This window comes from Zeus faber (genome assembly GCF_960531495.2).
Source record: "Zeus faber genome assembly, chromosome: 17".
NCBI classification, from domain to species: Eukaryota; Metazoa; Chordata; class Actinopteri; order Zeiformes; family Zeidae; genus Zeus; species Zeus faber.
Window position 1 is genome coordinate 30926867 of NC_137204.1, and position 22500 is coordinate 30949366.

The 22500-nt window shown below is 49.5% G+C and overlaps 1 protein-coding gene across 1 annotated transcript in view; it reads left to right on the forward strand.

The window, feature by feature from the left end:
* The window catches only part of dcc (DCC netrin 1 receptor), a 53972-nt gene that overhangs the window by 18436 nt on the left and 13036 nt on the right, over window positions 1–22500 (forward strand). The window contains exons 3-19 of the mRNA XM_080017751.1: window positions 1983–2321; window positions 2495–2645; window positions 2781–2917; window positions 4781–4935; window positions 5014–5134; window positions 5746–5950; window positions 6371–6519; window positions 6608–6756; window positions 7167–7305; window positions 8384–8433; window positions 9069–9210; window positions 15020–15130; window positions 15360–15554; window positions 21347–21442; window positions 21695–21969; window positions 22062–22200; window positions 22364–22471. Coding sequence (XP_079873877.1) covers window positions 1983–2321; window positions 2495–2645; window positions 2781–2917; window positions 4781–4935; window positions 5014–5134; window positions 5746–5950; window positions 6371–6519; window positions 6608–6756; window positions 7167–7305; window positions 8384–8433; window positions 9069–9210; window positions 15020–15130; window positions 15360–15554; window positions 21347–21442; window positions 21695–21969; window positions 22062–22200; window positions 22364–22471 — 2661 coding nt within the window. The remainder of the gene's footprint in view (window positions 1–1982; window positions 2322–2494; window positions 2646–2780; window positions 2918–4780; window positions 4936–5013; window positions 5135–5745; window positions 5951–6370; window positions 6520–6607; window positions 6757–7166; window positions 7306–8383; window positions 8434–9068; window positions 9211–15019; window positions 15131–15359; window positions 15555–21346; window positions 21443–21694; window positions 21970–22061; window positions 22201–22363; window positions 22472–22500) is intronic.

The following is a 22500-nucleotide window of genomic DNA, read 5'->3' on the forward strand; positions in this document are numbered from 1 at the left end:
CAAACCTCCTTACCTCCCTCACTCCTTACCTCCTTACCTCCTAACCTCCTTACCTCCTAACCTCCTTACCTCCTAACCGCCTTACCTCCTTACCTCCTTACCTCCTTACCTCCTAACATCCTTACCTCCTTACCTCCTAACCTCCTTACCTCCTTACCTCCTAACCTCCTTACCTCCTAACCTCCTTACCTCCTTACCTCCTTACCTCCTAACCTCCTTACCTCCTAACCTCCTTACCTCCTTACCTCCTTACCTCCCTCACTCCTTACCTCCTTACCTCCTAACCTCCTTACCTCCTAACCTCCTTACCTCCTAACCGCCTTACCTCCTTACCTCCTAACCGCCTTACCTCCTAACCTCCTTACCTCCTTACCTCCTTACCTCCTAACCTCCTTACCTCCTTACCTCCTAACCTCCTTACCTCCTAACCTCCTAACCTCCTTACCTCCCTCACTCCTTACCTCCTTACCTCCTTACCTCCAAACCTCCTTACCTCCCTCACTCCTTACCTCCTTACCTCCTTACCTCCCTACCTCCTATCCTCCTTACCTCCTTACCTCCTAACCTCCTTACCTCCTAACCTCCTTACCTCCTAACCGCCTTACCTCCTTACCTCCTTACCTCCTAACCTCCTTACCTCCTAACCGCCTTACCTCCTTACCTCCTTACCTCCTAACCTCCTAACCTCCTTACCTCCTTACCTCCTTACCTCCTAACCTCCTTACCTCCTTACCTCCTAACCTCCTAACCTCCTTACCTCCCTCACTCCTTACCTCCTTACCTCCTTACCTCTTTACCTCCCAACCTCCTTACCTCCCTCACTCCTTACCTCCTTACCTCCTTACCTCCTTACCTCCCTACCTCCTATCCTCCTTACCTCCTTACCTCCTAACCTCCTTACCTCCTTACCTCCTAACCTCCTAACCTCTTTACCTCCCTCACTCCTTGTCTCCTTACCTCCTAACCTCCTCACCTCCTCACCTCCTCACCTCCTCACCTCCTAACCTCCTTACCTCCTAACGTCCTTACCTCCTAACCTCCTTACCTCCTTACCTCCTAACCTCCTTACCTCCTACCCTCCTCACCTCCTTACCTCCTAACCTCCTAACCTCCTTACCTCCTAACCTACTAACCTCCTTACCTCCTAACCTCCTTACCTCCTAACCTCCTTACCTCCTAACCTCCTAACCTCCTTACCTCCTAACCTCCTTACCTCCTACCCTCCTCACCTCCTTACCTCCTAACCTCCTAACCTCCTTACCTCCTAACCTACTAACCTCCTTACCTCCTAACCTCCTTACCTCCTAACCTCCTTACCTCCTAACCTCCTAACCTCCTTACCTCCTTACCTCCCTCACTCCTTACCTCCCTCTCTCCCTCTCTCCTTACCTCCTTACCTCCCTCCCTCCCTCCTTACCTCTTTACCTCCTTCCTTACTTCCCTCCCTCTCTCCCTCTCTCCTTACCTCCTTACCTCCCTCCCTCCCTCCTTACCTACCTCCTTACCTCCCTCATAACCTCCTTACCTACCTCCTTACCTCCCTCCCAACCTCCTTACCTCCCTCCTTACCTCCTTACCTACCTCCTTACCTCCCTCATTACCTCCTTACCTACCTCCTTACCTCCTTACCTCCCTCCCAACCTCCTTACCTCCCTCCTTCCTTACCTCCCTCACTCCTTACCTCCCTCCTTCCCTTCCTCCCTCCTTACCTCCCTCCTTACCATGCTCTCTCCTTCCCTCCCTCCCTCCTTACCTCCCTCTCTCCTTACCTCCCTGCCTCCTTCCCTCCCTCCTTCCTCCCTCTCTCCTTACCTCCCTCCTTACCGCCCTCCCTCCCTCCTTACCTCCTCTTCTGTCATCCCTAACTCCATCCCTCCACCCAAACCTCTATCATCCACCAATTCTTTCCTTCCTCCCCCTTCCCTTCTATCACTCGACCCTTCCCTCCTTTCTTTCCTCCCCCCTCCTCCACCCACCACCAGGCCCCCTCCGCCTCCTCTCCCCTCCCCCCTCCGCACCCGAGTGGGCATCCGCCTTCCCGGGAGGCTCCGCCCTCGTGCGCTGCGACGTGACGGGGGAGCCTCCGCCCGCCGTACGCTGGCAGCGTGACCGCCAGGACCTCCCGCTCTCCTCCACTTCCTCCCCCTCTTCATCCCCCTCTTCCTCACCCCTGGATCCCGAGGACCGCCTGGTGCTGCTGCCGTCCGGCGCGTTGCAGCTGAGCGACGTGCGGCCACAGGACGCGGCGGCGTACCGCTGCCTGGGGCACAACCCGGCCGCCATCCGAACAGGAAGTGAGGTCACGCTGCGGGTCCTGCCCGGTGAGGAGGGGTCGTGTAACATTAGCATTAAGTACTTGACTCAGAACTGGGAACCTCTTTGACTCTTTTGGACTCCATGACCTTAATACCACTTCCTGTCTGCTCTTGACTCCGCCTCCAGCCTGGAGGTCAAGCTCTGTGCTCATGGCCACCATCTTGTCTCCCCCCCCCAGAGCCCAGCGAGGCCCGCCCCCTGCACTTCCTCCAGAAGCCCAGCAGGGCCACGCCGTTGCTAGGCGACCACGTGGTGCTGGAATGCTCCGCTTCCGGCTTCCCCAACCCCACCTTCACCTGGCTGAGAGGAAGTGAGGTCATCATGAGCAGGTAACTCAGGAACTAGTCTGTAATCTGTATTCCCAGGTCCAAGAAGTACTCTTTACTAGGACGAAATAATCTGTACTCCCTGGTCAAAGAAGTACTCTTTACTCGAAGGAAGTGATCTGTTATCTGTACTCCCAGGTCCAAGAAGTACTCTTTACTCGGAGGAAGTAATCTGCTGATAAATACTGTAACTGTGGATGATTCCGGAACCTACACCTGTGTCGCCACAAACAGGAAACAGAATATTTCTACTTCCTGTGAGCTGTCAGTGCTGGGTAAGTCACTTTTCATTTGAAGAGTTACTTTTATTTTCAAAGAGTTACTATAGATTGAAAGAGCTTCCTGTGTCCCCATGTTTTCACAATAAAAGTCCAGTTAGCCTCATTTTAGTTAGCTCCTCCTCCTTCTTCCATCCTTCCTTACTTCCTTCCTTCCTTCCTTCCTTCCTAGGACACTTACAGTGTTTGTTGTTCTCCACCTCACTTCCTTCCTTCCTTCCTTCCTTCCTAGGACACTCACAGTGTTCCTCGCCTCCTCAGTGCCTCCTTCCTTCTTTCCTTCCTTCCTTCCTTCCTTCCTAGGACCCTCACAGTGTTCCTCTCCTCCTCAGTGCCTCCTCACTTCCTTCCTGGGGGAGGTAGCTCAGGAGGTAGAGCTGGTGGTCTAGTAATCTAAAGGTTGCTGGTTGGATCCCAGGCTCCTCCTGCTAGCATGCTGTAGTGTCCTTGAGCAAGACACTTAACCCCTCATTGCTCCTGATGGCTGCGTCCGTCAGTGTTTGAATAATTGTAAGTCGCTTTGGATAAAAGCGTCTGATCAATGTAATGTAATGTAATGTTCCTTCCTTCCTTCCTTCCTAGGACGCTCACAGTGTTCCTCTCCTCCTCAGTGCCTCCTCACTTCCTTCCTTCCTTCCTTCCTTCCTAGGACGCTCACAGTGTTCCTCTCCTCCTCAGTGCCTCCTCACTTCCTTCCTTCCTTCCTTCCTAGGACGCTCACAGTGTTCCTCTCCTCCTCAGTGCCTCCTCACTTCCTTCCTTCCTTCCTTCCTAGGACGCTCACAGTGTTCCTCTCCTCCTCAGTGCCTCCTCACTTCCTTCCTTCCTTCCTTCCTTCCTTCCTAGGATGCTCACAGTGTTCCTCTCCTCCTCAGTGCCTCCTCACTTCCTTCCTTCCTTCCTTCCTAGGATGCTCACAGTGTTCCTCTCCTCCTCAGTGCCTCCTCATTTCCTTCCTTCCTTCCTTCCTAGGACACTCACAGTTTTCCTCTCCTCCTCCTTCCTTCCTTCCTTCCTTCCTTCCTAGGACACTCACAGTGTTCCTCTCCTCCTCAGTGCCTCCTCACTTCCTTCCTTCCTAGGACACTCACAGTTTTCCTCTCCCCCTCAGTCCCTCCTTCCTTCCTTCCTTCCTTCCTTCCTTCCTAGGACACTCACAGTTTTCCTCTCCTCCTCAATGCCTCCTCACTTCCTTCCTTCCTTCCTTCCTTCCTTCCTTCCTTCCTAGGACGCTCACAGTGTTCTTTTCCTCCTCAGTGCCTCCTCACTTCCTTCCTTCCTTCCTTCCTTCCTTCCTTCCTTCCTAGGACGCTCACAGTGTTCCTCTCCTCCTCAGTGCCTCCTCACTTCCTTCCTTCCTTCCTTCCTAGGACACTCACAGTTTTCCTCTCCTCCTCAGTCCTTCCTTCCTTCCTTCCTTCCTTCCTTCCTTCCTTCCTTCCTGGGACGCTCACAGTGTTCTTCTCCTCCTCAGTGCCTCCTCACTTCCTTCCTTCCTTCCTAGGACGCTCACAGTGTTCCTCTCCTCCTCAGTGCCTCCTCACTTCCTTCCTTCCTTCCTTCCTTCCTAGGACACTCACAGTTTTCCTCTCCTCCTCCTTCCTTCCTTCCTTCCTTCCTTCCTTCCTAGGACACTCACAGTGTTCCTCTCCTCCTCAGTGCCTCCTCACTTCCTTCCTTCCTAGGACACTCACAGTTTTCCTCTCCTCCTCAGTCCCTCCTTCCTTCCTTCCTTCCTTCCTTCCTTCCTTCCTTCCTTCCTAGGACGCTCACAGTGTTCCTCTCCTCCTCAGTGCCTCCTCACTTCCTTCCTTCCTTCCTTCCTTCCTAGGACACTCACAGTGTTCCTCTCCTCCTCAGTGCCTCCTCACTTCCTGGTGTTTCCTTCCAACACTCTGGCGTTGGAGAGCTCTGACGTGGAGCTGGAGTGCAGTGTGACAGGAAGTCCCGCCCCCTCGGTGCGATGGCTGAAGGATGGAGAGGACGTGGTCCCCAGCGACTATTTCCAGATGGTGGTGAGGACGGAGGTCTGGGATGTCTCCTAGGATGTCTCCTAGCTTGTCTCCTCATCTCCTCATCTCCTCGTCTCCTAGGACGGCTGGAACCTGCAGATCCTGGGTCTGGTTCCATCCGACGCAGGAATCTATCAGTGCATCGCAGAGAGCGTGGCAGGAAGTGATGCGGCTGGCGTGCAGCTACTGCTGCACCCGCCAGGTATATGTTTATATACTGTCTACATGTACTGTGTATAGTTTAGTTTAGTGTGTAGTTTGTGTGTGTGTTACTGTGTGTATTAAACCTTTTTTTTAATAGTTATAAAAACATGGATTTTTTTCCATCCTTAGTTTGAACGTTTCCGTCACTAGAAGCTGCTAACGATGCTAGCCCTGCTAGCCATGCTAACCATGCTAGCCATGCTACATTCAGTTTTCATCTTTCTTTTCTTCATCTTCTTCACCTCCATTCATCTGTTTCCTTCCTTGTCTCCTTTCTTTCTGTCGTTTACTTTCCTTCCTTTGTGTTGACGTTTCCCCTCCTTCCCTTCTTCACCTCCTTGTCCTTTCTCCTCATCTCCTTTCCTTGTCTCCTCCTCCCAACAGACCTTCCCCCCACCTCTACCCCCATAGCCCCTCCCCTTCCCCCCAATGTGACCCCTCCCCTTTCTCCCTCCATCACTGTAGCCCCTCCCTCCGCTCTATCTTCCTCTTCCTCCATAGCCCCTCCCCTTCCTTCCTCCTTGACTCCTCCCCCCCCCCCCGTGACTCCCCCTCGCCCCGGCCCCTCCGCTGTGACTCACCCCCCCTCCTCTGTGGCTCCTCCCCCAGCCTTCCCCCGCCCCGATGCCGCCCTCCCCTCCGCCCCCCGTGACCTGGCGGCCATCTTGGTGTCATCCCGCTCGGTGCGGCTGGGCTGGCGACCCCCTGCCCTGCCCGGAGGAAGGAGGGAAGAAGGAGGAGGTGGAGGAGGTGGAGGTGGAGGAGGTGGAGTGCAGACCTATGGAGTGTTCTACTCAGAAGAAGGAAATGAAAGGTAGGATGGTGTTGTCATGTGTTTTTGACCTTGTCCTCATGTTGTTGACCTTGTCCTCATGTTTTTCACCTTATCCTCATGTTGTTGACCTTGTCCTCATGTTGATCTTGTCCTCATGTTGTTGACCTTGTCCTCATGTTGTTGACCTTGTCCTCATGTTGTTGACCTTGTCCTTATGTGTTTTTGACCTTGTCCTCATGTTGTTGACCTTGTCCTCATGTGTTTTTGAACTTGTCCTCATGTTGTTGACCTTGTCCTCATGTTGTTGACCTTGTCCTCATGTTGTTAACCTTGTCCTTATGTGTTTTTGACCTTGTCCTCATGTTGTTGACCTTGTCCTCATGTTGTTGACCTTGTCCTTATGTGTTTTTGAACTTGTCTTCATGTTGTTGACCTTGTCCTCATGTTGTTGACCTTCAGGGAACGCTGCGTCAACGTGACGGAGGCTCTGCAGCTGACGGTGTTCAACCTGCGTCCCGGTCGAGCCTTCTCCTTCAGGGTGGTGGCCTACGACCACGTAGGTCCCGGGGAAAGTTCAGAAAAGCTGCGAGTCACCACGCCCCTGGACGGTGAGACCGCTTCCTGTTTGTCTCACTTCCCATCTGTCTGTCTGACTTCCTCTCTGTCTCATTTCTCGTCTCACTTCCTGTCCCACAGACAGGGTCTCCACTCAAGTGCTCAAGCTAAGGGCGGACGCTCTCTCTCCAACCTCCATCTTGGTTCGCTGGGAGGCGCCGTCGCAGACCAACGGAGCGTTGCTAGGATACCGGCTGCTGTGGGCGGACTTACCGTCAGGGAAGGAGCAGGTGGCTATGCTAATACAGCTAGCATTTAGCTAACAAGTTACCATTTGGATGGATTGATTCTCCTCCTTCTGCTCCTCCTCCTCCTCTTCCTCTTCTTCTTCCTCCTCCTCCTCCTCCTATTCCTCCTCATCTTCTTACTCCTCCTCCTCCTCTTCCTCCTCCTCTGCTTCTTCTTCCTCCTCCTCTTCCTCCGCCTCCTGTTTTTCCTCCTCCCCCTTTCCCTCCTTCTGCTCTTCCCCCTCTTCCTCCTCCTCATCTTCTTACTCCTTCTCCTCCTCTTCCTCCTCCTCCTCCCCCTTTTCCTCCTTCTCCTCTTCCTCCCCTTTCTGATCTTCCTCCTCCTCTTCCTCCTCCTCTGCTTCTTCTTCTTCCTCCTCTTCCTCCGCCTCCTCTTTTTCCTCCTCCTCTAGAGTGTAGATCTCTCCGTCCAGAGCTTGGTGCTCCAGGACCTGAGGCCGTTCACTGAGTACAGCGTGCGCGTCCTGGTGCTCGGTCTCCATGGAGACGCTGTTGCCACAGAGACCGTCACCGTGACCACGCCCTCCGACGGTACCGCCCCCATATATAAATATAATCATTTATAGTAATATATACTGTATATATTTTTTGTTATTAATAATAATAATATATATAATCATTTATAATAATAATATATATAATTGATAATACTACATATATAATAATTTATAATATATATATAATTTATAATAAATAAATAAATAAATAATTTATAATAATAATAAATATATAACAAACTATAATAATGATATATATAATAATTTATAATAATGATGTATATATAATATACTATAATAATAAATTCATAATAATTTATGCACTGCTGCCTCACAGCAAGAAGGTCCTGGGTTCGATTCCCGCCTGGGGCGCTGTTGGTACCGTGCTCCGGTGGGTTATCTCCCAAACAGGAGCCTTTCTGTGTGGAGTTTGCATGTTCTCCCCGTGCTCACATGGGGTTTCCTCCACCTCACGTCAGTAAGGACCCCCCTCAAAAACATGCACCATCATGGTGTGACCAGCGATGGACACTTATCACCTGGTCCCCGGGCGCGTCCACGTACGCTGCCCACTGCTCCTGGCTGTGCCCCCGGAGGAAGGACAAGCCAGGATGGTTCAATGCAGAGGAACCATTTCACCGGCCACCATCAAAGCATGTGTGTGTGTGTGTGTGTGCAAGCATGTGTTGTAGTGTGGTGTGTTGCGTGATGAATAAAGACTGTTTCTTCTTCTTTTCTATATATATAATTATTTATAATAAAAATAATACTACATATATAATAATTTATAATAATAACAATAATAATGATAAATATATAATAATTTATAATATTAATAATAATTTAGAATAATAATACACATATAATAATTTATAATAATTATATATATATATATATATATCTATATGTTAAAATAATTGATAATAAAATAATAATAATAATAATAATAATAATGATAATAATAATGATCAAATTTCCAAATTCTGGGATTTTAATTCCTAAATTTGTGACTGAGCTTCAGGTCCTGCAGGTGGAGGTCCAGGTCCTGGAGGTCCTGGAGGTCCCGGAGGTCCAGGTCCTCCAGGACCTACTTTACAATGTTTTCTTCTCAGTTCCCAGTGCCACGCCGCAGAACGTCTCCCTGGAGGTGGTTCTGTCCAGGGTGAGTCCCATCCAGCCCATACTAACCCTAACCCCTCCAACCGAGTCCAACTCATCCAACCCATCCAACTCATTCAGCCGGGTCCAACTTATCCAACCCACCCAACTCATCCAACCGGTCCCAACCCATCCAGCTCATCCAACTGGGCCCAACTCATCCAACCGGGCCCAACTCATCCAGCCCATCCAACTCATCCAACTGGTCCCAACTCATCCAGCTCATCCAACCGGGCCCAACTCATCCAACCGGGTCCAACTCATCCAGCCCATCCAACTCATCCAGCCGGTCCCAACTCATCCAGCTCATCCAACCAGGCCCAACTCATCCAACTGGGTCCAATTCATCTTGCCCATCCAACTCATCCAACCGGGTCCAACTCATCTAGCCCATCCAACTCATCCAACCGGGTCCAACTAATCCAGCCCATCCAACTTACCCAGCCGGGTCCAACTCATCCAGCCCTTCCAACCCATCCGACTCATCCAACTGGGTCCAACTCACTCAGCCCATCGAGGCCATGGGAGCAGATCCAAGCAGACTGAAGTGGCTGTCACCTGGCTGTCACCTGGCTGTCACCTGGCTGTCACCTGGCTGGTGTCTTCAGTGCTTTTTTCTCTGTTGGTTTGTTTACTCAGAGCATCAAGGTGTCATGGCTGCCGCCGCCTCGCTCCGCCCACAACGGCATCGTCACTGGTTACAGGATCCGTTACCGCAAGACGGGTCGCCGTGGCGACCAGGAGGCCATTGAGCCCAACAACCTCTGGTTCCTGTTCACAGGTGAGGACAGGATCTGGACTTTAAAGACCTGTCTCTCTCCCTCTCTCTCTCTGTCTCTCTCTCTCTCTCTCCCCCTGTCTCTCTCTCTGTCTCTATCTCTCTGTCTCTCTGTCTCTCTCTCTCTCTCTCTATCTGTCTCTCTCTCTCTCTCTGTCTCTCTCTGTCTCTGTCTCTCTCTGTCTCTCTCGCTCTCTCTCTCTCTCTCTCTCTCTCTCTCTCTCTCTCTCTCTCTGTCTCTGTCTCTCTCTCTCTGTCTCTTTGTCTCTCTGTCTCTCTCTCTCTCTGAGTGGTTGGAGGTGTGAGCGAGCGGAGCGTGTGAGCGTTTGGTAGAGTGAGTGATTTCTCTCTAACTTTTCTATCAATTGTATGTTTATAATTATGTGTTGGTGACGGTGTTAGTTTTTTGTTTTCTACTGGTTGTAGGGTGTGCGCACAGCGGGTGGGGGTTGGTGGGGGTGTTGGTGGTGCGGGTTTGCAATCATGTCGGACCTCACCAAGCTAACGAGGAAGCACGGCATTAAGTTGCCTGTGTCTTCCTCCGTCGGGGTGGAGGACTGCAGCCTGGCAGTGGGGAAGGCTGTCGGCTAAAGCAGCGTTGTGTCCACAGCGCGGATGAACAGTGCGGTGGTCATCTTCCTGGATAGTGTGGAGAGGGTGAACGCGGTGGTGGCCAGCGGTGTCACGGTGAATGAAGTGTTTGTTCCCGTCCTGCCTCTCTCCACACCGGTCGAAGAGGGTGAACCTGGCGAACATTTATTAAAGATGAGACCCTCACTAGGGAACTTGCGAGGCACAGGAGGTGGTGTCGCCGGTTGAAAAAGTCCCGTTGGGGTGCAAGTCGCCGCTGCTTAAGCATGTGGTGTCGCACAGGAGACACGTCCTGATGGTGTTGAACAACAGGGCTGCGGAGCTGAACGTAGCCTTTAAAATCAGGGCGGATGAGTTTGACGAGGTGGTGTTTGTCAACACTGACACCACCAAGTGCTTTGGGTGCGGCAGGGAGGGACACCAGGTCAGGGCATGTCCAGGGAAGAGGGCAGACAGCAAGACGGGTGAGGGGCAGAAGGATGGACAGGCGAATGAGGGAGCACAGGAGGGGGCAGGTGAGGGTCAAGAAGGGGAAAAACAGGTGAAGGTGGGGGCACAGGAGGGGGCAGGTGGGGGTCAAGAAGGGGGAAAACAGGTGGAGGAGGAGGCACAGGAGGAGACGGGTGAGGGCCGGAAGGAAAGAGGGGAAAAGCAGGTGAAGGTGGGGGCACAGGAGGAGACAGGTGAGGGGCGGAGAAGGATAACACGGGTGAACGGGGGAGCACGGGGGGGACAGGTGAAGGGCAGAAAGAAAAAGGGAAGAAACAGGTGAAGGTGGGGGCACAGGAGGGGGCAGGTGAGGGGCAGGAAAAAAAAGGGGGGGGGGGGGAATGCGGAGCCACAGGAGGGAGCGGGTGGAGGTCGACAGCACAGCCAGGTGAGCGTGGAGACACGGGGGAGGCAGTTGAGGGTCTGGAAAGCAGGCAGGTAAAGGTGGGAGGACAGGAGGGGAAGGAGGAGGGTCCGGAAGACAGGCAGGTGGGTGCGGGGGGACAGGAGGGGACAGGTGAAGGAAAGAAAGCTACAGAACAAAGTGGAAAGAGAGCAGGTGACGTAGCTGGGGAGGAGGAGGCACTGGGAGGAAGTGACTTTGAGATGGGGGACGAGGACGATCGTTTGAGAGTTCCTCATCTAAAAAGAAAGTCAAACAAAATGGGAGGAGACTCTCAGGCGAAGAGAGGGACAGCAAGCCAGGGGAAGGCAAGTCATGAGGTGGAGCAGGGAGGCTCAGAGTCAGAGTCCTGGATGGAGGAGAACTCTGCTGCAGACAGTGAGGGGCAAGTTTTCTTAGGCGTCAAGAAGAAAAAGGGCACAAAAAAAGCTACAGTGTGGGCAAAATGAAAGCGTTTCTACACAGAACCAAGAACGTGAAAGGGATAAAGGTGGAGGACTTCTTCTCAGATAAGGAGTTGCTGGCAAACGCTGCCCAGCAACAGATGAGGAGTAAGGGGAGTGGTGGGTTTGCGGACCAGGAGGTGTACAGGCTCAAGAAAATAGAGCAAAAGATCAGGAAGGAGCTGAACAACGGGGAAGATGGTGAGGAGGTGAAGGTGGGTGCTGCTGTTCTGGCTGATCCTTCTTTCCGTTGCAATGAGTGACTTTAACATCAGCACGCTGAATGCGAACGGGGCAAGAGACGCAGCTAAGAGGTCTCTGCTGTATGAGCTGATGGAGCAGAAGAGGGTGGATGTGCTGTTGGTGCAGGAGACCCACAGCGATTCGGTCAATGAGGCTGACAGGAAGAGGGAGTGGGGGGGGGGGGGGGTGGTGCTAAGCCACAAGAGCACCACCAGCGGGGGGGTGGCTCTTCTCTTTTCTAAGAGCTTTGCCCCAGCATCCTTTGAGGTGGAGGAGGTGGTGGAGGGCAGACTGATGGTGGTGAGGGAAGCATTTGAGCACTATAAGTTTGTTTTTATAAACGTGTACGCTCCACCACAGGACCACACAGAGTTACTTTTTTACTAGTTTTAAATTGGGTTTTAGGCAAAGTTCGTACTGAGGATATTTTTGTTTTTAGGAGGAGATTTTAACTGCACCGAGAATGACCTTTTATACAGGAACCACTGTGAGCCTCATAGAGCATCACACAACGACATGAGGCAGCTCTCAAATGAGAATGAGCTAACGGACGTGTGGAGGAGAACCAACGGGGATGGAAGGCAGTACACCTGGGTGCACTGCAGAGGCACCTTTTTATCGTTGGCTAGACTGGACCAGTTTTACTGTTTTAAGCACCATTTTAACATTTTTAAGGAATGTAGAATGGTGCCTGTTGGTTTTACCGATCACTCTCTGGTTGTTTGCCTGGGGAAGAGGAACGGGCAGAGCCGGTTCATTCATGCCCTGAGATCGGACACAGGACAGGAGCTCAAGAGGCCGGAGGAGATCCGGACGAGAGCCGTGGACTTTTAAACAGAACGGTACAAAAGTGAGTACGAGGAACAAAAAGAACTGTTTTACTCCTTTTGTGGGAATCTGCCCAGGGTCCCAGAGGACGTCAGTGCGGTGCTGGGGGAACCTCTGACCCCCGCAGGATCTCTCCACGGCCCTGCAGAGCATGAAGGGGGGTAAGGCTCCTGGCATCGATGGGATTCCTGCGGAATTTTACAAAGAGTTCTGGGAGGAGTTACGGGAGGACCTTTTAAAGGTTTTTAATGAAGGTTTTAAAGATAACTTATTGCCAGTCAGCTGCAGGAGAGCAGTCATCACTCTCCTACCGAAGAAAGGGAACTTGCAAGAGATCAAGAACTGGCGTCCTGTGTCCCTTCTGTGCACGGACTACAAGATCCTGTCGAGGGCGCTGGCCAACAGGCTGAGGGAGATGATGGACCTGGAAGTCCATCAGGACCAAATGTACTGTGTGCCTCGTAGGTCTATTCTGGGAATGTGTCCTTAATTCCTGATATTTTGGACGTCTCTGGTTCTTTGGGCATTGAAACTGGGCTCATTTCGTTAGACCAGGAAAAGGCGGTTGACCGGGTTGAGCACCTTTACCTCTGGAAAACTCTGGAGGCTTTCTGCCTTAGCCCAGGTCTGATAGCCATGATCCAGGTTTTGTACCAGGACATTGAGAGTGTACTGAAGATCAATGGAGGACTGAGCGGCCCTTTCAAGGTGTGTAGGGGGGTGAGACAGGGCTGCTCCTTCTCAGGGATGCTGTACTCCCTGGCCATGGAACCATTGCTGCGGCTGCTAAGGACGAACATTGAGGGTGTGTTTTTAAACAGCCTTAAAAGAAGCCACATTCTATCAGCTTACGCAGACGACATCATTGTTTTAATAAAGAAGCAGGACGAAATCAGCAAACTGGAGGGGATCGTCAGGAATTTTGGGCTGATATCAGCAGCAAAAGTCAACTGGGGTAAAAGTGAAGCGTTGGCTGTGGGCGGATGGGGGGGGGGACTTTTAAAACTGCCAGGAGGCTTGCAGAGGCGAAGGGATGGTTTGAAGTATTTAGGAGTGTTTTTAGGGAATGAAAGTATGGTGGGGAAGAATTGGGAAGGGCTTCTAGGAAAGATACAGGGCAAGCTGAGGAAATGGAGGTGGGCACTGCCACAGCTGTCCTACAGGGGAGAACGCTCATCATTAACAACCTGGTCGCCTCACAGCTGTGGCACAAAGTGGCCTGTGTCCAACCACCAGACCTGTTAGTGAAGAAGATACAGGCAGAGCTAATGGACTTCTTTTGGGGAGGGAGCTTCCACTGGGTTAGGAAGGAAAAGGTCTTTCTGCCATAAGAGGAAGGGGGGCACGGCGTGGTGGACATTAAAAGCAGAGTGGCGACTTTTAGGTTACAGTTTTTACAGAAGTTTTTAACAGGGTACTTTAATGTTTGGAAGGACGTGGCGGGCTTGGTCTTAAAGAGGACTGGGACGATGTGACTTGACAGCTCGTTGTTTTTGATGGACACACGAGTCTTTTAAACACGTCGGGCTTACCCCGTTTTTATCAGGAACTTGGAGCATGGAGTGTTTTTAAGAAAAGGGAAAGGGAGGCCGCAGATTCCCTCCACTGGCTCCTGGAGGAACCGGTGAGGAGCAAGGCTGGACGTGCAGGACGGGGCCACTCCAGGACTGAGGAGTATCCTGAGGGAGGCGGGGGTCCTGACCTTGAGGCAGGTGGTGGCGGCGGCGGGGAGCAATCTGCAGGACGGTGAGGCCCTGGGGGTGAGGTCCACCAGGATCGTACACCTGGTGCTCGAGAGGTGGAGGGAGAGATTCACTGAGGAGGAACTGGCCCTGCTGGAGGAGTACGGCGAAGGGGCAGAGGAGCCGAACCCGGAGAATCCCTTCCCGGAGATGACTCTGACTCCCAACCTGGAGGGGTCCTCTGGGAAGCTGCTGCACAAGGCACTTTGTACAGAACTGGGCCTGCAGGCAGCCAGTGGGAAGGCTTTTTACAGAGAGTGTGTCGTGGTTTCAAATAGGAGGGGACTGGAGGGGCGGCAGGACACTGTCTGGAGGGGACGGCTCCAGATGGAGGGACAGGAGGAGCCATGTTAGAGGAGCTTGTACAAAGCTCCCTCCAAGAAAAGGACGGGGGACCTCCAATGGAGAGTCCTACATGGAGCCATAGCTGTCAACAGTTTTGTTTCTGTTCTAAATCCCACGGTCACAAATGGATGTCCATTCTGTAAACTGCCAGAGTCCATTTTTCACTGTTTTGCAGAGTGCGACAGACTATTAGAGCTTTTTAGTCTTTTAAAGGAAAGTTTTAAGCTCTTTGAGGAGGAGTGGTCAAAAAATGCTTTTATTTTGGGGGTTAAGTATTACAGGGCCAAGCAGAGAAGTGGCGACTGCTTAATTTTCTAGTAGGGGAAGCGAAGATGGCCATCTACCTCACGAGGAGGAACAAACTGAGGGGAAAGGAGAGTGTTTTAGGAAGACTGTTTGTAACGTTGGTCAGGGCCAGAGTCTTGATTGATTTTAACTTTCACAGACTGATGAAGAGTCTGGACGTCTTCATCAGTCTGTGGTGTTTTAACGACGCCATCTGTTCCCTGGTGGAGGACGACCTGTGCTTCCAGTCTGTTTTTAACGTGTAGGACTCTGTTAGTGAACAAAGTGTGTTTGTTGTATTGTCTGCAACTGTGAACTAGAGAAAATGTTAAAATAAAGATGTTTAAAAATCAATCTCTCTCTGTCTCTCTCTATCTCTCTCTCTCTGTCTCTCTGTCTCTCTCTCTCTCTCTCTCTACTACCTCTATGTCTCTCGCCCTCAGGCCTGGACAAGGGCAGCCAGTACAGCTTCCAGGTGGCGGCCATGACGGTCAACGGCAGCGGACCGGCGAGTGAGTGGCGGGCGATTGAGACCCCTGAGAACGACCTGGACGGTAAGAGAGCGGACGGGGTCAATGATGCTAAAACTACAATCTTTCATTTTAACTTAAATTTATATAAAAGTGAAATGTCCTGATATTTGTTCAACATATTTCATATTTATATTATACTGTGGTATGTTGTTTTATTCCGTTTAATCAACATCTTTTCTCATTTTCATGAATTGTTTTGGAAAATTTGTAATTGAGATTTAATAATAAAAATTTATTCATTGTCGCCCAGAGAGCACGGTGCCCAATCAGCCGAGCTCGCTGCATGTCAAGCCCCTCCCCCGCAGCATCGTTATGTCCTGGACTCCGCCCCTCAGTGCCGCCATCTTGGTTCGTGGCTACATCATCGGCTATGGCGTCGGGAGTCCCTACGCCGAGACGGTGCGCGTGGATAGCAAGCAGCGCTACTTCTCCATAGAGAACCTGGGTAAATGCTAATGCTAGCTAGCTCTCTGCTGACAATGTTACTGCTAACTAGCTCACTCTTAACTAGTAAACTGCTAATTATGTAACTGCTAACTAGCTCACTCTTAACTAGTAAACTGCTAATTATGTAACTGCTAACTAGCTCACTGTTAACTAGTGAACTGCTAATTATGTAACTGCTAACTAGCTCACTGTTAACTAGTAAACTGCTAATTATGTGACTGCTAACTAGCTCACTGTTAACTAGTAAACTGCTTATTATGTGACTGCTAACTAGCTCACTGTTAACTAGTAAACTGCTTATTATGTGACTGCTAACTAGCTCACTGCTAACTAGCTTGCCAGACAATAACTAGGTCCCTGTGTGGTATGGTTGTTATTATTAGCGGTCCAACCATATTGTTTAACTCCGGTAATAACGGTTTTTCACTCACTCTTCCTACAGATATGTGATGTGGATCAAACTTGGAACACAGCATTTGTGGACAACCCCCAATATAAATATCATTTATTCGTATCTGTGGGTTTGAGTTTTACCACATTACATTGACAGATTATGTGAAATAGGCCCCGCCCAGACACTTTGTAAACTTTGAAGATTAACTGTGGCCAAACTATGGGGTGTAGCAAATGTCCATTGAATCAATTGTATTAGGGACAGTCCAGACATGCTGTGGTCCAATTTGGTGAACGCTGGACCAAATCTGCAGGAGTTGGAGAAAAAACGTTTTGTACAAAATAAAAAACGGTGTAAAATCTGTCATGACGCACCGCAACACAACAACACCTGTCACTCATTCCTAAAATGGCCAGCAGCACCAAATAAGTTGAAAAAACCTTTCTTGAAGGAAAATGATTTCAGATTCGTGTTCCTTTGTGTTTTATAATCTCTCAACGTATTTACAAAACCCAGTTTGATCTATAAATAGTAGAAAAGTGTTAAACGTGTAGTTAAATATTCCCGTTGGATGACATGGGGAAACGCAGTTGACTTACCGAGACGCTGAACGGCACTGAACGACGACGAGCGATGGTTTCCTTTAAAGGTGAAGATCATTCCTCCATGTTCCATGTGATGTCAAGTCACAAGGTGAAACGTTGGGATGGAGTTCAACCTTTAAATGGTACTACTTTAAATGGTACTACTTTAAATGGTACTACTTTTACACACACGGAGACACTGTTGTGAAGAGGATGTGTACCAACGTGTACCATCAAGTAAGGATTACTGACGTCACTTCTGTAAATAAGACGAGGATCCAGTTTCACTTGTCTGTGAAAACTTTCATTTCCCTTGTTGTTATGGATGAGGTGAAGCGGGTGGAGGAAACTCTGAGTCATATCCCGGAACTTAATCTGACCAGTGCCATAGATCCAAGTCAGTGTGAGCAGCGCGTACTGGACTTCATGTTCCACCATGATAGTCTGTAGTCGAAATCTGCAGTGGGTCTGCAGATTCACACAGAGTCAAAGAAAGGCATGGAAGTGGACGTCCTTTGGCCACATCCCACACTGATGAGCGCTTCATTGTGAACAGTGCCCTGCGCAACCGAATGATGATGCCACTCAACTCCAGTCACATTTAAGGGAGGTGAGAGGCACCAAGTGTCACGTCAGACCATTCAAAACCGTTGACATCAGCGTGGTCTACGAGGGACCAGGGGCCTCAGTGCTGTTCTCTGATGAAAGTCGATTCACGTTGAGCAGAAATGATGGAGACATCAAGGAGAGCGCTACGCATCAGCCACTGTTGTCACCGGACGAGCCTTTGGTGGTGGTGGTGTTACAGTGTGGGCAGGTGTGTCTGGTCAATACAGAACTGTCCTACACTTTGTGAATGGTACAGTGACAAGTCCATACTACCTGAATGACATCATTCATCCAGTCATTGTGCCCCTGCATGAACAACACAGGCCTCATTTCATCTTCATGGACGACAACGCTCCAGCTCATGGAGGTGGCATCATTAGGGAACGGCTGCTGGAGACTGGGGCACCTCAAATGGAGTGGCCTGCACTTTCTCCAGACCTGAATCCCATAGAAAGCCTACAGTGTAGTGTAGAGGCTCGTAACTCTGTACCCCAGAACCTCAATGACCCGCCCTTCAAGAAGAGTGGGGGGCCAGGCCTCAGCAGACAATAAGTCGACTTGTGAACAGCATGAGACGTCCTTGTCAAGCTGTAACTGATGCTCAAGGGCACATGACAAGTTATTGAGACGTTGACATTTACATTACATTGATCAGACGCTTTTATCCAAAGCGACTTCCAATTATTCAAACAGCGACGGACACACCCATCAGGGGCAATTAGGGGTTAAGTGTCTTGCTCAAGGACACTACAGCATGCTAGCAGGAGGAGCCTGGGATCCAACCAGCAACCTTTAGATTACTAGACCACCAGCTCTATACACACCACTGTTGTTGGCTTTTGTTTCAATACATAGTTTGAGATGAGAAAATCACCATTGTATGTTCTACTTAAATGCTCTGTGTGTGTGTATATATAATGTATCTGTGTGTGTGTGTGTGTGTGTGTGTGTGTGTGTATATGTGTGTATGTATGTATGTGTATATATATATATATATATATATATATATATATATATATATATATATATATATATATATATATATATATATAATGTATATGACCCAGCACGATCCCAGGAATCCAAAGAATTGAGTTTCTATGATTGTTGGGCTGAACGTAGTGGTGCTGATAGCGCCACCATCTGGCTGATGATGAATCCTGGTTTTGAGTTTCCTGGTTTGAGAAAATGTGGAACTTCCAAGTGTCTGTGGGTTCCATGTTTCCTGAGCACCAGGCACATTAAGCAGAGGATAAGAATAATAAAAACAATGATAAAAACAATAATATAATAGTAATAATAATAATGTCATAATAATGATAGTGATAATAATAATTATAGTGATATTAATAATAATTTGATATTAATAATGATAGTAATAATAATAATTTAATGATAGTAATAATATTAATAATGATAGCAAGAACAATAATGATAGTAATAATAATAATAATTTAATAATAATAGTTGACGTCAATAGTTGAATAGATGACGTCTCAGCAGCAGTTATTTACAATGTCATATGTGGTCTCTAACCCGCTTTTCAGCGTCTGCAACACAAACACAAATCTTATTGTACTTTATTGTACTTATTGTCCTCACAATCTACAACTGAAGAACTCAGTGAAATAGATGAATGGCCTGTGATGAAATGCAGACATTTATGGAACATTAACATTCATTTGTAAAGGACTGCTCCCTATTTCACACCTTCTTCCTTTGTCATTTTAAAGCGGTGATGTTTAGCTGTAGGAAGCTGCTTGTACTTCACCTTTCTTTAAAACAATCTTCCACGTTTGCCTGGAAAGCAGAACTTGTCACGGTTTCATCTGTTTTCCACTAATTCCTGCTCGGAATGTGGATGGATTTGGATGAACCCTGAACCATGAGATATTCCGTAGCACCACCATCCCAGCGTCCCGCTTCTTAGGACACCTCTTCCCTGTGCGTCGGTCCAGCGGTTGCCAAGGAGAAAGGAAGAATACAAAACCAAACAATAACAGTCGGGTTGCATCCCGGGGAAACCTAATTATAAATATAGCTGCAGGCAGCAATGCATGGGGTCCATATTGGTCACAGCAATTGCACCAACAGCAATAACCGCCTTGCCAAAGGTGTATTTTTTCACTTTAAAGCCTTACCTGTCACCTCCTCCTGTTTCAATCAAAGCCGTCTGCGTTTGGCTGTGAACCAGGGTTTGTCGTCGTTCTAACTCAGCCTGGGTCCTGTCGTTACGAGGCTGTCCTCACAGCAGCTGATACATGACATCACAGTGTCCACTTGGTGGTTCTCCTCGCCACAGGTTTAGACGGTTTGACTTCTTGGCTAGATGCGGGGATCGGGTGGAGCAGGGTGGGGAGCGGCGTGATACCCCTGGTGGACGGGGGTGCAGCAGTGATCCAGCGCGTTCTACTCTTTGGTCGGACAATTAATCAATTGCTTGTATTTCGGGAGTTTGTGTCTTAAAGTCCCTTTGTTCCTGACGACGGTAACTGGGGAGTCCGGGCGCTTCCTCCCAACGCCCAGTGTCTGATCGGCGAGCAGCCGCTGCACATCCCCCTCCACAATGAAGGATGTGAACCCACGGGGGAATAAAAGGGTTTACAGTTTATGATGAAAGACTCCAGATTCTTTGTTCATCCGGTGCACCATGTCCTATGTGGAAGGGTCTTACCCGGGAAAAACATGAAAAATCATGCTGTATGATGATGTCACAAAGTGCTCTTCTCCACCGCTTTGCTACTTCCACAGAAGAAGTTTGTTTTACTCACTCTAACAGATATGGTCCAAGGTAGATCAAACTTGAACTACTCTGTGTGTGAACTGCCCAGATACAAATCATATTAATTTGTGTCCGCGGTGTGACAACCTGGATTTTAATAAGCACCTTTCAGCCCCTGGAAACACCCCCTGGAAACACCCCCTGGAGACACCCCCTGGAGACACCTGTCTTCTCACTCTACTCCCCGATTCACAGTCCAACTCCCTCCCGTGTTATATCATTCAGTTATCTGTGGAGACTTCTGCAGCCACTTCGCCAGCGGTGCTGTTGCGGCGCAACACGGGGCAACACGCTCCCATTGTGCAGTAAAACGTAGAAGTGAGGTCGTTAAATCCCTTTGGAAGCGTTTATTCATCCATCACCAACACGTCTCTGATCTGCAATTATCCACATCTACTCTGCACAGCTGTTTCCCCAAGCAGGTCACCCACCCACAACCCAGCAGTGGACTGGATCTGGACTGGACTGGACTGGACTAGACTAGACTAGACTTTTTTCTTGAATGCTCTTTAAACACTGAACTGAATTAAAACTTGCTTACATCCATGAACTTAACCAAACTTAATTTTCCGTTTTTTTTTTCTTCGGGCCACAAATTAAGAAAACCTGCAGTGGAATTTTTGTATTGGATTATCTGTTGTTGTGTGGACCCTGGAACCCTGGGATTTTGTGTGCTTCGTGAAAACCTTTCAATATATGAATATTTTGGTGTTTGCACTACGATTCTGTGGTTGTGTTTTTGTTAGTTTGAGTCATTCAATGAGTCGGGTGTAACTTTTGATTGGTGTTCATCCTTTGTGAGCTTTGATTTATACTCTCTAATCCCAAATGTCAGGAGAGAGACCTGACTGGCTAACTAACGAGAGGGTCACACTGGGTTCCACGGCATCTGGCTGCCGGGCACATTGAGCACTGATGATGGCAGAAGAATAATAATAAATGTAGCCGCAGGCAGCGATACACGGGGTCCGGCTTGTGGCCGTGACGTGTGTGAGTAATCAACCAAACAAATTTTCTGTGATGGAACGCACACGTAAGGTGATATTTTCAACAAATCTGACGTTGCTGGTCATTCGGATTGAACTTCATTTACCAGTGTTCTCTGAATGGCTTTACCAACTGGTATGAATATATCCCATGATGCAAAGTCATCACTTTCCACCAAGACGGCCAGTCACCGCTTCAGCGCACGTTAACGCAAAGTGTTTTACACAAGTTATGTTGCAGTAGAATCCAAGTCCACAGTTTGAATCTCACTTCCTCCAATCCCGCAAAGAAAAGCACAACGCAGCAGGACTGGAACCGTAATAGTAATAATATAAGAAAAAATCTATGAATAATCCTACTCATACGTGTTATTAATATATTATTATTATTACTATTATTGTTAATAATATTTATAATATTTCCTGTCTCCTCAGAGCCGAGCTCCCACTACGTAATTTCTCTGAAGGCGTTCAACAACGCGGGAGAGGGCGTGCCGCTGTACGAGAGCGCCGTCACCAAGTCGCTGTCGGGTAAACGCTGCTGCTTCTTGACGTGCTTTAGCATCTTAGCATTAGCATCTTAGCATTAGCATCTTGGTGTAGCATTTTAGCATAGCATCTTAGCATAGCATCTTGGTGTAGCATCTTAGCATAGCATCTTAGCATAGCATCTAATAAGATAATTTAAATATGTTGAAAATAGATGATTTGTCTTTGACTTCACTGGTAAAACATACGGAACAGAAGACAGTGACCTCCACCCTCCCTCCCTCCACCCTCCAGACCCAGCGGATCCTCTCGATGATGACGACCTCCTGCAGCTCTTCGACCGGTTGGCCACACCCCCTCCAGACTCCGCCTCCTCTGTGGCCATTGCCGCGGCGACGCCCATGCTGCCCCCGGTGGGCGTCCAAGCCGCGGCACTGGGCCCCGACGCTGTGCGCATCTCCTGGGCCGACAACGCCGTCTCCAAGGCAACCACGAGGGCGGCGGCCGCAGACGCTCGCTACTACTCCGTCAGGTGGCGGGCGAGCTACGCCGCCAGCGGAAAGTTCAAGGTGGAGGTCTCTCTGTCTCTTTCTGTCTCTCTCTCTCTCTGTCTGTCTCTCTCTGTCTCTCTCTCTCCATGCTAACTCTGTCTCTCGCCCAGTCTGCAGACACCACCTTTCTCTCTCACACCGTCACCGGGCTGAAGCCGAACACCGTGTACGAGTTCGCTGTCATGGCAACCAAAGGTCGCAGGTCCAGCACGTGGAGCATGACAGCGCACGCCACCACCTACGAAACAGGTTCCTAGCTCCTAGACTGTCTCCTAGCTCCTAGACCATTCCCTAGGTCCTAGACAGTCTCCTAGCTCTTAGACTGTCTCCTCGATCCTAGACCGTCTCCTTACTCCCTTACAACCATTAACCAATCAAGCGCTCCAATCGTCATCTATTTCTTGATTGACAGCTCCAAGCTCCGCCCCCAAAGACCTGACGGTCATCAGCCGTGAGGGACGACCACGAGCTGTACTGATCAGCTGGCAGCCCCCCCTGGAGGCCAACGGAAGAATTACAGGTTAGTACCTGTACACACACTGTACTACG